Here is a 15899-nt window from a genome sequence, read left to right as displayed (position 1 = left end):
GATGAAACCAAAATACACTGTAAAGTGTTAAATATCCGTATTTTCATTCTTCTTTCCATGTAAAATACCTATAGAGGGTCATGTACTTCGAACCTGGATAAAAATTGTATTTGGAGGGCAGAGATAAACAGAACTGAGACTGTGGCAGTTAAAACATTAAATTACACGAAATACAAAAAAAAAGCTACGGTTTATTTAATTTGAATACCCTGGTAACAAGTAAGCCCACCTCCTTTAATATCATAATATGAGAAATATGTAAATTACCGAATACTTTCTAAGTTTAATCGAGATGAATTCACTGTACGCATACTACTTTTAAATGATAAATTTTAAAGATGTTATGTAAAAATGTTATTAGCTTTATGCTTAAAGTATACACTTAAAAGTTTAAAAACCTTTTAGAACATTTGCAGAGTTAAACTTAGTTATGCGATGAGTGAACAAAACATTTATATTTAATTTCCACATTCGTAATTTCCGAAATGACACGAAGAAAAAAAAATCTTAGTTATCACCCTGTTAACATTATTACATAAAGCAGTTGTCTGCTGTAAACTTTATAGAATGTACAACTTATTCCTACAAGTTTCATACTTTTTATGTGACCTCTTTCATTTAAACATTAATTAATTTTAGCTAAATTGAAGGTCTTCTGTTATATATCAGAGAAAACTGTATATTTTAAAAGAGGAAAACAATAGTGGTGATCCAGCTAAAATAAACTTTATCAAAAACAAAATAAAAGCTCAATGCTCACACAATTAAAATGAAAAATATTTATCTAACAACCAGCGGTGTTCAAAAGCAATTGTTTGTCGCATAACTGACACACCCGTTTTCAAAGCGCTCAAACAACTATTGGATTCCCTCTCAATATCTACGCAGAAGATAACACATCCAAAGATCCAAGAAAGTGCCGTTCCAATTAAGCAAATTTTCACGAAGTGAACGTTAAACTGTGGAACCTGATATGTTCTGCCTAAAATGGATAAATTGAAAGCGTTTTGACACATTTTGTCGAAAATCAAACTTGCACAAGAATGGACAGCACATATTTAAACTTTATTTTTAAAAAGGTTATTTTGAAGTATAACAAAAGCTAGTTGTAACATTCAGTAAAATTGACATTTAAATCAACAACAACAACAACAACATTTTATTCAGCATTAAACACCTGAACTTGCTGAAAGGTGTATATAGCCAATAATTTACAAACATATACAATTGTGAACTTTAAATGATGCATTAACACCATAAATCATATATGCGTTTCAGTCCAAAAGGGGAACATTTCAGCCAGCAAGGTTTCATATTTCATACGAAGTTAATCCAATTTATGGTCGGTTTATAAACTGCTGGTATGGTAACAATTAAATACATATGGATTTGAAACAACCAGAAATTTGAATTTCAGATATAAAACTTTTGCTTGAAAGGAAATGCCTCATAGTGTTAAGTATCTTCCTGTCAAACATCCAGGCACTCGACAAGGCACCACCTGTAACAGCGTAATCATAAAGGTTCTGTACATCAGGAATAGAATCATCCAGGCATTTATCCTGCTTTATTTTTCTTTTCTCATCTGGATAGCCTGACAGAACGTGTACAGATAATCCATCTGTTTTTGTTGTAAACGAAGTAGGTCTTAAATCTGAATATCTTCCAAGACTACATGTCAATGTTATATCCCTAGCGTGTTTCTCAGAATATTGCTTAATAGCCCAAAGCACTCTCTCATTATTTATAGCATAGAAAATTCCCTTTTTCTGTACAACAGTTACTTTTGGCAGAGTGTTTATCTTATAGAAACCGCTTTCAAGAGTTTCTAATATATCGGACAATGACCCATCTTTTCTATCACTGAAATATATTGCATCACTGGAGTAACGAATATCCGATGACCTAAGACGAATTCTTTTGTCAGACCTTTCACGAAGTCTAATTTTTACAGACATACCCTCGTTACGAGTGGACAGTCTGTAATCTGTCAAGTTTGTGTGTGCTCCATATGTTACTGGAATAGCAATGGTTTCTCCACGACTTCTGAGGAACTCTTCATACCTCTTAAATACCCACAGGCGCCGATTGTTCACTGAAAATTTTAGACCGTCCCTTTTTACAATTTTTATTTTAGGTATGTCATCGATGGTAATAGCTCCGGTTTTCAATTGCTTCAGCGTATATTGAATCGAAGTGCCATCTTTAAATTCGTGCTTGATATCGTCATGCGAAAATCGTATTTCACTCGGTAAAAATTTTGCACGATTTCTACCCATCTTATTTGTTAAACAATGAGTCCAATTCTTAAAAACAAAATTGCAAAGTATATCGAGTCGATATCAGTTTAAGGTATATATTGTAACCTTTCGCTATTTATTCACAAAAAGTTATTAATGAACAGCCAAGGCTGGGTTTGACATTTTTTTAACTTTTCTGAAACACGTGACATCAGTTACAAGCAAGAGACGACGATTACACCACCCTAAAATGATAAAAATACACCATACTAAAATCTTAGTCATAGATATTGCTTTTTAAGAGATATCAATACTTAGAAGATATCTATACATAATATATATAGGAGATATAAATCTCTCAACTGTAACTAAGCAAAGTAGTCTCATTCAATATAAACAATAGGCGTACATCCCATAACTGAAAGTAATGTTGTTATAAAATAATATGTCTAGTAGCTTAGAATAAAAACATTACAAATGTTCATACCGGTATATATAAAATTAAATGCTTCCATGTAAATGTTAATGTAGGTATAAATTTACTCAATGAAATATACTAAATCATGGAAAAGCACTAATCTTTTCCCAATATAATCTGCAACTTTTGTTTCTGCTATATTGTGTCAACAACATGGAGCTATATTTTGGATTCTTTCCTGTAGCACTGAATAAACACTTCTGGTTTGGTATAATCAGTCCTTTAATGTTTTTTTTTTATTTGGTTAACTGAATTTAAAATTGATATACTATTCTGAGCTTTAGGCCCACCATTTACCAGAAACCTGTTTAAATTTCGAAGGAATCCATGCATGTATTCTCTCAAAATATGCATTCTTGAATGATGCTATTTTTCAGACACGGAAAATTGCTTTTATCAGATTATTAAAGAAATATGACTTATAGGAATTTTTTATCTTTCTTTTATGTCTTTAAATTGAATACTATAAATGCTCTTGGCTATTACTAGGATGACATTTGAATAATAAAAAGACAAACTTGTCACATATGATGATATTTCTTACTTTTAACATGGCTTGACACAAGTTTTTCTATTACAATGGTATAAAAAAGACTTTTAAACAAAATATTAGTTTGTTAATTGATAAAAAAGGTGTCATTTAGTGATTAGAATAAAGACAAAACTAGAGCTATCACTAAAGGTGATGAATGTACCCCCCACATGCACTGTGACACAGTACTTTGCACTTTGACGCACATAAGATTGCATAATTATGTGGACGATATGTATATAGACTGTATGTGTACAGTATAGTAACAAACACAAAGTCCCATAACTATGCAGAATATTTATCTAAAATAACATTACATGCACCATGCACAACTAGGGTTGGTACTGATCACTTGTGTGAAGTTTCATTAAATTGTGTGCAAGGATTCGGAAGATTAGACACGCACAAGATTGCATATGCACACTGTATGTACATAGTATGTTTACAAGAAATAAAGTCCCATAACTCTGCAATTTTTGTTGTTGAAAGAACCTGACATGTCCCATGCACAACTACTGTTGTTACTGATCACTTGTGTGAAGTTTCATTAATGTGTCAAGGGGATCAGGAAAGATAATGCGCACAAGATTGTGCCTATGTATATAGTAGTAACAAAGTCCCGAAACTCTGCAAATTTTTTTTCTGAAAAAAAAAACTAACATGCCCAATGCACAACTACTGTTGTTACTGATCATCTGTGTGTAGTTTCATTAAATAGTGTCAAGGGGATGAGGAGAGATGGCGTGCACAAGAGTGTGTCTATGTATATAGTACAGTAACAAAAAACAAAGTCCCGTAACTCTGAAAATGTTGTTTTTTTTTTCTGAAAGAACCTTACATGCCCAATGCACAACTATTATTGTTACTGATAATTTGTGTGAAGTTTCATTAAATTGAATCACGGGGATGAGGAAAGATGATGTGCACAAGATTGTGTCTATGTATATAGTATATTAACAAAAAACAAAGTCCCGTAACTCTGCAAAACAATCTGAAAGAATCTTACACGCCCCATGCACAACTACTGTTGTTACTGATCACTTGTGTGAAATTTCATTAATTTGTGCCAAGGGGATGGGAGAGATGGTGCGCACAAGATTGTGTCTACGGACAGATAGACAGACAGACGGACAGACAGACAACCTGAAACCAGTATACCCTCACCCCCCACCCCACTCACAACTTTGTTGTCGGGGGGGGTACAATAATCCATGCTAGGCCTGTATTAAGGTAAATTGCCATGTCTATGGCTGTGGTGATGTGAAATTCCTGCGTTCCACAGTGTTCTGCACTATTACCTATTTTCTTCATAGTCACTTAACCTGTTGTTTTGTATAGTTCAAGATGTACAAAATTAACAGTGTATTAATGTGTTAGCTATTACTTATAAGTTATATAATTTGTTTATTTGTTTGTCACTTCACTGCACAAAATGGTTCGCGTAAAAAACAAGTTAAGCACTGCTACAGTGTTTGGTTCAAGAAAGGAGCTACATGCAGAAATAAATGTATGAAACGCTGTTTTAACATTGATAAGTTAGAAGATTTTTAGTATTTTAGGTTAGCAACATAGGTTCATAATGCAACAGTCCAAGAAAACTGGAGTACTAACCTTTAAATGTGTTGATTGCAATTCCACATTGAATAAACCGCTTAGGCCAGAACCAGATAGTGTTTGGATTGTTGATAAGTATGGTACTGCTCAAACTGATTCTGTTAATCCAGACTTGCAAACAAACAAGCTGTATCTTCCTGTGAATGTACGGGCTATGTTCAATTCTGAAATGAGAAATCATAGGGCTGTACAAAGTGGATGTGTAGGTGACATTGTGTGTGTGCGGTGAGGCGTCAACAGACACACCGCATGTTTGGTCTTCAGCCCTTTTACAGTTTGACGCTACAATTTCCTCTTTGACTGTGTCTGACGGAACAGGTGGAGGACTCTATAAGAAGTAGTTCTTAAATCCCACCAGGACTGAGTTATTTTGATTTCTGTCTTCTTATCTGTTTCGTCGAGCACTTAAGGGTGTAGCATTTTTGTGTTTTACATTACATGACTTCTGTTGCCTTTGCGTATGTTAGGGTTTTACCTGGTGGGGATAACTTTTATTTACACTGTCCTGTGACTTTAGAACATGCTGTGGGTAAGAGTGGGGTTAGGTGCACCACAAACCGGTTTAAGCTCCCTCCCCAGTGGTGGTTTTGCGGCTGACCGTTCCAAGGCGGTGCCCCACTGTGTTGTTTTATTTGGCTGTTTTTCCCTTGTGTCTTTGCTTTCTCTGTGTGTGCCTATGTTGATCGTGCATGCGTTTGGGGAGGCTGTGCTTTTAGAACGCGTCTTTTCCTGTTGGATATTCTACTTTGTGTTTGTTTGTTTTTGACAGATGTATATATAAGAAATTATATTCTTGAAAATGTGTTTTATCTCCATAGTTTTTATGTTTTCAGTGGTCTAGGTTTTACATTATAATAAAATTAACAATAAATAGCTGGTGTGTCCATGGCATTTGCCTCTGATAACACACGTCTCCCTGTCATAATTGATATTCAAAGAGTCTAGGGAAAGGTGACTTATGTTAAAGCACAAACAGATGCCACACAGGTGTGAAAGAGGCTTGTCTGCATATTTTTGAATCTCCAAGGATTTGTCGCTGAGCCACTCATCTTGCATATGCCGTAGTCTTGCTTGGACCCTCTGGCGTATATTTTCAACGGCGTCTTTCTTAGAAACTGAGCTTGAGGCTTGTCGACGTGCAAGATGCAGTTAATGTTTTTCCTTCAGGAGGGCTTAGATTTCCTCATCATTTTCATCAAACCAATCTTGGTGTTTTTACTGTCGGATTTAGGACTCCCATAGAAGAAGAGTATATGGAGTCAAGGAGCAAATCCCAGTCATCTTCAACATTTGTGAGGCTAAACTTTAGCTCAGAGAGTTTACTGCAGAGTTCATTGGCTAGTTGTGTAGCTTTATCCTCCTTCGTCAATTGCGAGACGTTCATACGCTTGAGAGTCTTCATCCCTTTGGACCGGCGCTTTGTTGCGAGATGCAAGTTCAGCTTTGAGACAACAATGCATTTTCAGAAGACAAAGCAACAAGAGAAAAACCATTAAGGTCTCTACGAAAGATACCAGAAGACAGATATTAAAACAGTTCAGTCCTGGTAGGATTTAAAAACTGCTTATCATAGAGTCCTCCTCCTCTTCCGAAGCGTAGTGTCTAACTGTAAACGGGTTGAACACTTACCATGCGGTTTGTCCAAAACAGTTGTGTCGTAACCTCTTTTAATAAAACGTTTTATAATTTTACTAAATACAGTTGGAAAATTACCATGACCCAAGATGTTACGAAGTTTGTAAAGCAACCACATCCCCATAAAAAACAGGTTTAGAAATACCTTTTCGCAGAATTGTCATTGAATTACTACTGAATTTCAAAACCAAATTAGAATTACGATAGTAAAATTTAGCAAAATATTTATGCAATATGTAATAACCGTAGCCTTGCTAAAGAAGTTTAGTGGTAATATATTGATTACGTTCACTGAAATCCTTGACATGACTACACTCTCTAGCAAACCGAACTTACTGAGAAATATATACCCCATAAGATGTAGTCTGAAATTCATCCCAATCAAAAATGGGAAAAATTTACAATACTAAAATTAAAATCATCCCTCTTGTCATAAATTTTGGTATGTATAATATTGTCATAAATAGAGAGATTTAAATCTAAAAATGAAGAATCAGTATCCGAATTGTTAGTTTAAAGTAACTGAAGATCCCTAGGATAAATAGTACCCATCAATTGACCAAAAAACAGATAATCCATATTAAGAATATCATTCAGATAGCGTGATGTATTATTGAATGCAGTAATAATATCTGCCTGTGTATCTGGAGAAAGGCTCAACATAAAGTCTCTTTCTTAACAATATAAAAACAAAATCTGCGACATGGGGAGCACAATTTGTTCCCATGGGAGTACCAAATACTTGTCTGAAAAGTGCATTTCCAAACCTGATGTTAAAGTAGTTAAATAACAAAGTAAGGTCTTTACAAACTTCGTCACATGTTCACATTGTATAAGGTTAATAATATTGCTATTAACCTTTAGCCTGCTGGCGACAAGTGATTTTGCCTTCGCGACTTGTGCAGTCTGATCATGGTCTGCACTGTTCGCTATTCAGTCAGTAGAGTTTCAGTGAACACTCTTTAAAACAATAAATGATATTGCCAAAATTGGAAGATGAACAAGCCCATTTTAGGACCATTTTGTTCCAATGATGATAGGAGTCTTGAAGGAATATGTTGTATCTGGTGTTTAAAAGAACAAACATTGATGTGGCTGTGATTTCGGTATACACTATTAACCCTTACCCTGCTAAATTTCTATAATGGACTGGTCCATTATTCAATGTGGGCAGTACCACTTATTATTGAAAGGGGTGTTCACTGAAAATTTACTGACTGAATAGCGAACAGTGCAGACCATGATCAGACTGCACGGATGTGCAGGCTGATCTTGGTCTGCACTGGTCGCAAAGGCAGAATCACTTGCCGCCAGCAGGCTAAGAGTTAACTTGTAATTCGATTTCAACATATCCAAGGTATGGACGACTCTGTCCATTTGCGTATTCAATGTATAATACATTTCTTAGAGGTTGTATTTCAACATCAAAAAATGACTTGCTTATCATACTTACACAGCTTCCATTATCAATGGTTGTTTCGTTGTTAATGTTTACTTGTGACTCGTTTATATTTTCAGTATATCCGAGCTCTTTACTTTTAGTGCTCTGGTCAGATGTCCTTTCTGATAACAGTAATAGCACGTCGGTGATGATCTCAAGGTACAGTGTTTTTGCTATAGGCCCTTTACCGGTGCAGTTGTAACAGACTGGTCGCGTGGTACTTGTTCCAGATGGTCTTCTTTGCTACTGCCAGCCGTTATATGACTGAAATACCGTTGAAAAAACGGCGTTAAACCAAAAACAAACAAAATCGAAACCTCCGTCAGTTCTAAGGAATCTGTATTTTCACTCACGTTTACTTGTGCCTTTCCTGTCCTGCCCTACTAGTTCTATGTATGTCACATGGTTCCTTTAAGACCTTCATCTGTAATATCTGCTCCGACTTCTGGTACTCTTTTAGCCTCATGGGCTCAACCAACTGCCATAGCGTGTTTATCCTCTTCACTCGTCTTTCAAATTTGCTTTTGCTAATAAGTCAGTTTAGGGTATTTTGAATAGAGAAACCGATCCTTTCTCTCAATGTACCAAGTAATCTTTATTTATTTTCAGTTATTATAATCTAAAACAAATAATCAGCTTCATTGGTTTACCAGTACAGTGTATGTTTCACTCTAATTCACTTCCACATCAATTGATTTATAAATTTTCACTTGAATAATTTTCAGTAGGTTCAATTTACTTTTTTCATTTTTTTAAAGCGACTAACACACACGTCATGGAGTCAGATTTTAAAAATCAAACTTTTGCTTTATTCACATTTATGCTGCATATTCGGTGTTCTAAAAATTTATTTTACATCAAATTCTGTTGAAAATCGTTGTTTTCTTAATAAATTTAAGATAAAAAACGTTCCTCAACAATTTCAGATAAGGGTTTCCCTGTTTATAAAAAGCGGAATTCCCCTCAGCAAACATTACGTGATTATCAATAGAGCGCAGACTTATAGGTATTGCACACTATTGTGACGTTTTAAAATAAAAAGTAAGAAAAAATAACATAAAATAAATTTAGTACACTTAGTACGTTTAGGATGCAGTCAATAATTTCTCGTTGGCCTAGAGCGGTTACAGTATTTATATTACTGCAAAAGCAGAAATTTTCGCGAGGGTTTAATTTTCGCTATATTCGAGAGGCCCTACATCTCGCGAAATTATTCCTCGCGTAAATATTCACAATTAGTATAATGCTAATCCAAGTATGATACCATTTTAACAATTTCGGGAATATTAAACCTCGTGAACATTGTCAAAATTCCAAAATCGCGAAATTTTGACGTCGCGAAAATATGTGCTTTTACAGTACATATTTCGTCACGAGTTCGATTCCCAGAACCGTTAACTTTTGTCTTTTTTTTTCATCAATACAATTCAATGAAGGTAAAACCAGTTTGAAAATCCAGTTCTAACAAGTTCAGTAAAATCATATGTTGCAATTGACACGTAATTATGTCTAAATACACACCACTTTTAATATGATCTAATGTTTTTAAGCTTTCCTGTGATATTATCTAACCTGTATGAGTTAGTTTTATAAATTTTATGACAATCCTACACATCACTTTAATAAACGCATTGCCCGGCCATAATTTTAGGATTAATTGATTTATAGATGCTACCAATTGTATACGAAACTAAGAAACAAAACAATAAACTAGCAACCAGATAAAAACACAAAGTATTAATGCAAATTAAAAAAATGGGGCTCGAACTCCCGATGAAATGGTATAATGTAAATACCCTAATCGCTCGGCCAACGAGGAATTAAAGTTAGTGTTTTGACTTAATTTTATGTTATTGTTTTGTTTAGACTTCTACACGACACAATATTGTGCGCTACCTATGGTTCGGTTTTGTGGCGAGCGATGTTAATTGAACGGTCCGTTATTTAGCTAGTGTTATTCGGTACGTGGTTCTTACATAAATAAGGCAAAGTAAATCATGCTGACTTCCCAAATCGGTATAAGTTGACACATCAAACTACATGCGCACTTTTGATTTGCTGCCCACGTGATGATAGCATCTAAAATTATTGTCGCGTCTCGTTCTATATTTATCAATGTTTACGCAATAAAGCGTTGTAACGGTTTATTAAAGTACATGAGAAAAACTGCAAAAATTCGAATGTTCCCGTAATTCTAGAAACATGTAAATATTTGAAACAGTGGCAGAATTTTGCCTTTCGGTGATAATCTTTTTTTTAAATTCACAATGTGTGGGTTAGTCTCTTTAAATCGTATCAACATTAATAAACCTATTTCAATCTATTCACTAAAGAAGCATTAAAGCAACTTCATGCACTTTCATTTAATTCACTTTTCAAGTGTTTATTCAATAATTTCAATTTATTCACTTTCGCGCATTTTCATTTAATTCACATCTGCAGTGTTCATACAATTTATTCACATAAGAGTTTATTTAGTGACATAGTGCCTAAATATCTATTTCATTTCGTTCACTGACGAGAATCTTCAATCTATCTAATCTGATAGTTCACCCTGCTTTTATTTATTATTAATAAGTTCATTTAGCCCTCAACCTTTCAATAATCTAGATTCACCTTCAATCCAAATAATTCACTTTGCCACCAACTATTCAATAACTATTTAGTTCAAATTACTGTCGACCTATCAATATATTCGGTTTGCTTTAATTTATTCATTAGTTTCAATTGCCGTCATCCTTTCAATATGTTTAGTTTATTTTGTCGCCAACCTTTCGATAAAATCGGTTCACATTCAGTCCATTTAATTCTTTTTGCCGCCAACCTTTCAATATATCCGGTTCACATTCAATCTATTTAATTCACTTTGCCGTGAAACCTTCTTCTTATATAGTTTTACTATGGGGCCTCCGTAGTCTAGTGGTTAAGGTCGCTGACTTTAAATCACTTGCCCCTCATCGATGTGGGTTACAGCCTCACTCGGGGCGATAAATTTTTCATGTGATGAAGCTATCCAGCTGGCTTACGGAAGGTTGATCGTTCTACCCGAATGCCCGCTCGTGATGAAATACTGCACGGTGGGGCCCCTGGGTTATTCCTTTACCATAAAAGCTGGAAAGTCGCCATATTACGTAAAACTAAGTCGGTGCGACGTTAAACCCAACAAATAAATATATAGTTCACTTTCAATCTATTTAGTTCACTTCGCCGTCAGTCACTGAATATATTTGGTTCACTTTGCCGTTGACCTTCCAATTTATATTTAGTTCACTTTCAATATATTTGCTAAACTTTTCCGTTGACCTTTCAATATATTCGGTTCACTTTGCCGTTGACATTTCAATATATTTGGTTCACTTTGCCATTGACCTTTCAATATATTCGGTTCACTTTCAAAATATTTGCTAAACTTTTCCGTTGACCTTTCAATATATTCGGTTCACTTTCAATATATTTGGTTCACTTTGCCGTTGTCCTTTTAATATATTCGGTTCACTTTCAATATATTTGGTTCACTTTGCCGTTGACCTTTCAATATATTTGGTTCACTTTGCCGTTGACCTTTCATTATATTCGGTTCACTTTCAATATATTTGGTTCACTTTGCCTTTGACCTTTCAATATATTTGGTTCACTTTACCGTTGTCCTTTCTATATATTTTTGTTAACTTTGCTGTCAGCCTTTCAATATGTTAGTTCACTTTTATACTGACCTTTAAATTTAATTCAGTATGCCAACAATCGTTCAATTTTGCTTTCAACTAAGCAATAAATAATCCATCTAGTTTACTTTAGCTCAGTCTGACTAAAGTGCTTGATCTTCTAAACGAAGATCTGAGAATGACCCATTAACATTCGTCTTCTGTATATTTTGGATTTCCAATATTGCTATTTTTATTTTCGCAAATCTATTTTTGTTTGAACAAATCAGATGACTTGTTCGAATGTCAAAGAGTAAGAAAAAGTAGCAGTATGTCCAGGGTTCGAACCCGGAACCCCTCGCTTATAGAGTTAGTGCCTTACCGACTGAGCTAACCGGCAATCTGACATCTTACGACATAGGAATTATAGATATAAAAAACCAGCGCTTTTTCAATCTTGCAGAATGTTGTAAGTTAGCTTTAGATTGGCTAGCGGAAGGGTCGTCAGAACGAGGCTATCAATAGCTCGTGTTCAGATCCTATGCGTAGCGCAATAGGATATGTACTTTAGTCAGATTGACTTTAGCTCAAATTCAGGTCTAAATATTAGCTTCGATACATTGCTTTATGTAATTATCTTTTGTTTCAGCATACTAATTTCGGATTTAATGGTTCAATCTAATTATTTCACTTTTTGTTTCGATTCAACAAATCGAATTCACTTTCATTTCAATGCCTCAATCTACTTAATTTACTCACTTTGCTGTCAATGACTCACTTTAACTGTCGACTTTGAATTCAACCCCTTTTGTCTTTCTCTAAAGGCGGGTTTTTATTCTTCAAGATCAATTATTCATTCGTGATTGTATTTCAATAACCAATAATCCATTAATAAAGTAACAAATACCAAGGCTGTTTTACACCTAAAGTATAAAGTTAGTTACTCCATTAAAACAATTATATCAAACTCATTGATCTTCCTTTTAATCAACCAACTTTTTAATAACTAAACATTGAAATGAACAAGAATAATAAACAACCTAAATTTTCCTACAGTATATTATTCACTACTACCTTACTATATCACCTGAAATAGATTTATAATCATGTACAATCTAATTATAGAACTGGTGCCAAGATTTGTCCAGGTATTCAGTCGCATGGTCTTATGATGTCGATGTCTATCTCATGTGAGTCCTGAACCAATCAAATCAGGAATCCCAGGTTATACCAATATTAACTTTCTCAAAATAGACACAGCAAGGTAAAACAGCTGTGAACAGCTTCTGCACAAAACAATAAAAAAGATAAACAACACGAAACAAATATTTTCTTTTTAAACATCAAACAAGTGCTAAAAACAGAGTAACTCAGTAAGCTATAATGTTTCAATTACCCAAATAAATTTGATTTCAGAATGCTGACAGGTCTGGAATTTAAAAACTGAGGTCAAAAACTGTAACAATAGTTTGTATACATTATTTCTGATGTACACCCAAGTGAGATGGTTCTGGAAATATGACAATAAAAGAGCTAAAAGTTAAATTTAGAGTTTAGTGATAAGACAGGAAATTTAGACTTTGAAGAGAGAAGAAATTTTTCGAAAGATTGATCCCCGTTACCAATTAATAAAATAACTGATATCATGCAAAGTGAATTTCTCTCAGACTTGCAATATTATTCACCTCCAGAAAAATTATCAAATAATCATAGAACTTTGTATTCTTTCACAGCCTGCAGCCTAAAACAGGCTCTGTCCTTTATTTCAAGTTTGTGAAAAGATAGTAAAATAAATTTAATTCAAGCCTGGAATTACTGCAATTTCTGAATGTTCAATCTTCAAATTACTTACAAATTGCCTCTAGATTCAGTCTCTGAAATGTTTAAAATCTGACAGCTGTTATTATGGCTTTCTAGTTGAACCATAATAAATGTTCTGCTGTTCGATTATATTATTTCTGATAATTCAGTTCACTAACACTTACAAAATTAGAATCCTATTTACTGCATATAGCTGATTTTGTCGTCTTAGGCTATTACTGATCAAATCCTTCCGATACCCTGTTCCAAATGTGAATCGTATTTACTGCAGATAGTCAAGTTTGTTGTCAAGGCTACTGCCCGCTGATCGACTCCTGCTGATTCCCTGTTCCAAAAGGGAGTCCTTCGTACTGCAGATAGCCCAGTTTGACGTTTTGACTGCAACTGATCGACTTCCGTGAACCAAAACGGATTCCTTTGTACTGAAGATACAAAGCCAGTCTGCTACTCAGACATTTGGGGTTCAGACCAGCTATAGTGTTATAGGCCAGGTGAACGGCTCTGACCGTCAAAACATCTGCTTTTCCATTTTATCTTTTTATTTTCAAAACACCATACCATCAGTACTGTAAACAATTATTAAAACGATTAAACTAGTATTGGACTTCATTTTAAAAATGCCGCCAAATATCATCAAAGCATTTATTACTACAAGATGCAAAACCATTCGCCATTGTTTTCATGTAAAGCCTAGATACTTACCTGGTTTATGATCCTAGTATGAACCACACACGCATAATAATGGTGTCGATAGATTCAGAAAGGTGTAGTCTTTCTATTGTAATGCAAGCCGAAACACTGTTTAGTCTACAACCTTCATATTTCTCCGAAAATTAACACCCGTACCGGTACTGTCAACGCAAAAGCATCAACTTTCGACGCAATTTAGGGGAATACCCAGTGTCGAAGCGCAAACTGTTAACCAGTCTATGGATTTCCTGAAAAGCGGGAAATTCAAGCTGCGTTTCAAATATATGAAAAGCACTTTCACTGAATTTAAGTTAAAACAAAGTCAAAAAGGATGTGGAAACCGTTGTTTTATACATTTAGGTACGTATTGTTAATATGTATATTCTAAAACAAATTCAACAGCGAAATACAAATATAAAAGCTGCTTTTGTCGTTTTGAACACGTGTGGGTGCCTGGACCATAAGTGATCAGAATTTCATTAGATTCAGGCTGTAATTGAATTACAAGCTGTAGAATGACATTTTTATATTCATAAAGTTATGTTTCTGTTGCATTCTAGTGCCGATTGTGCTACGCACTTAATATGTAACCTGGTTTATTTGGTCCAAAAACCAGATAGCGAACCATAAGATATTGTTATATCACGGACAGTGTGTAAGTACAAAAGTATTTTAAGACAATATTCTTAGCAGAAAATTATACAAACCTAAGACGAATGGACAGCGTGTTGTAAATATTTTTAGGATGACGGGAGGGGGCACTGATGTTGTAAACTTTAGCCTATCTTGTGATTATTATACTGTGAAGGGGTCTGCACATGACTGAGTAGAGCAAAACCAAAATAAAACAGCTTGTGGGGCGTTGAATTCTTCATGTGAGAAAGCCTTCGAGCTGGCTTACGGAACGTCAGAGGTTCTACCTGGCTGCCCGCTTGTGGTTTTTAATTACAGCACAGATTTGAAATTGTTTTTCACAAAAGGGATAAGAAGACTGACAATATACGTTTTTGTAGACATGTATATTTCCTACTGGTAGCACGTGCAAATCGTGCAAAGGTCCACTAGCGCTAGTTGCCTTGAATCCACCCTGTTTTATCGTAAAATTGAAAGAAGATCAAAGTACATGCTTCGAGCAAAGTATGTTGCAAATTGTAGACAAATAACTCTTTTAGAACTAGGAATATTCATGTTTAAAAAGTGCATACTTTCTTTTGCGTTTGAGTACATTTTATAGTTTTCATTGTAAAATTTCATTCTGATATTTCGACAGTTTACTGAATAAGCGTGTAATGAAATATACATCATACATTGCATCGAAAAATATTTTCGAAAATAAAAGCTATGTGTTTTCTACGAGAAATTACAATACGAAAATTGAAACATAAATTCGGTACAGAAAATGTTCCTTGTTGCAAGAGCATTTTGAAGAAGATGTCAAGACAAAGGTAAGTTTAGATATTTTTTTAAGATATGTTAATGAAGGTGGAGACCTAAGTAAGTTAATATTTGCAAAGAATATTCAAGGCTGTAAAAACCCACCCGCTTAGTTCAGTAGAGTGAGCGTAGGTCCACTGATTGCGGGGTCGTGTGTTCTCCGTGACCATTTAATAAAAGACATTGTGTCTGAAATTATTCATCCTCCACCTCTGATAATCCATGTGGGGAAGTTGGCAGTTACTTGCGGAGAACAGGTTTGTACTGGTACAGAATCCAGGAACACTGGTTAGGTTAACTGCCCGCCGTTACATAACTGAAATACTGTTGAAAAACGGCGTTAAACCCAAAACAAACAAACAAAGGAAATGTA

At 34.7% G+C, this 15899-nt stretch overlaps 1 protein-coding gene across 3 annotated transcripts; it reads right to left on the bottom strand.

Moving 5' to 3' along the window:
• Positions 1-1053: 1053 nt before the first annotated feature.
• LOC123561161 (uncharacterized) lies at positions 1054-14283 on the bottom strand. 3 transcript variants are annotated; one of them, XM_053525059.1, is made up of 5 exons: positions 14105-14283; positions 13567-13968; positions 7953-8204; positions 4862-5028; positions 1054-2485 (listed from the first exon to the last, which is right to left on the bottom strand). In XM_053525059.1, the coding sequence occupies exon 5, from the start codon at positions 2277-2279 to the stop codon at positions 1374-1376; it is 906 nt and encodes a 301-aa protein (XP_053381034.1). In that variant the 5' UTR covers positions 2280-2485; positions 4862-5028; positions 7953-8204; positions 13567-13968; positions 14105-14283; the 3' UTR covers positions 1054-1373. The 3 variants fall into 3 exon arrangements, with proteins under 3 accessions (XP_053381034.1, XP_053381035.1, XP_053381033.1); XM_053525060.1 differs by lacking the exon at positions 7953-8204; XM_053525058.1 differs by lacking the exons at positions 7953-8204; positions 13567-13968.
• Positions 14284-15899: the final 1616 nt, after the last annotated feature.

Source organism: Mercenaria mercenaria, chromosome 15 (assembly GCF_021730395.1).
Source record: "Mercenaria mercenaria strain notata chromosome 15, MADL_Memer_1, whole genome shotgun sequence".
NCBI lineage: Eukaryota > Metazoa > Mollusca > Bivalvia > Venerida > Veneridae > Mercenaria > Mercenaria mercenaria.
The sequence above is the reverse complement of the archived record's forward strand: the minus strand, read 5'-3'. Positions and strand labels throughout refer to the sequence as shown.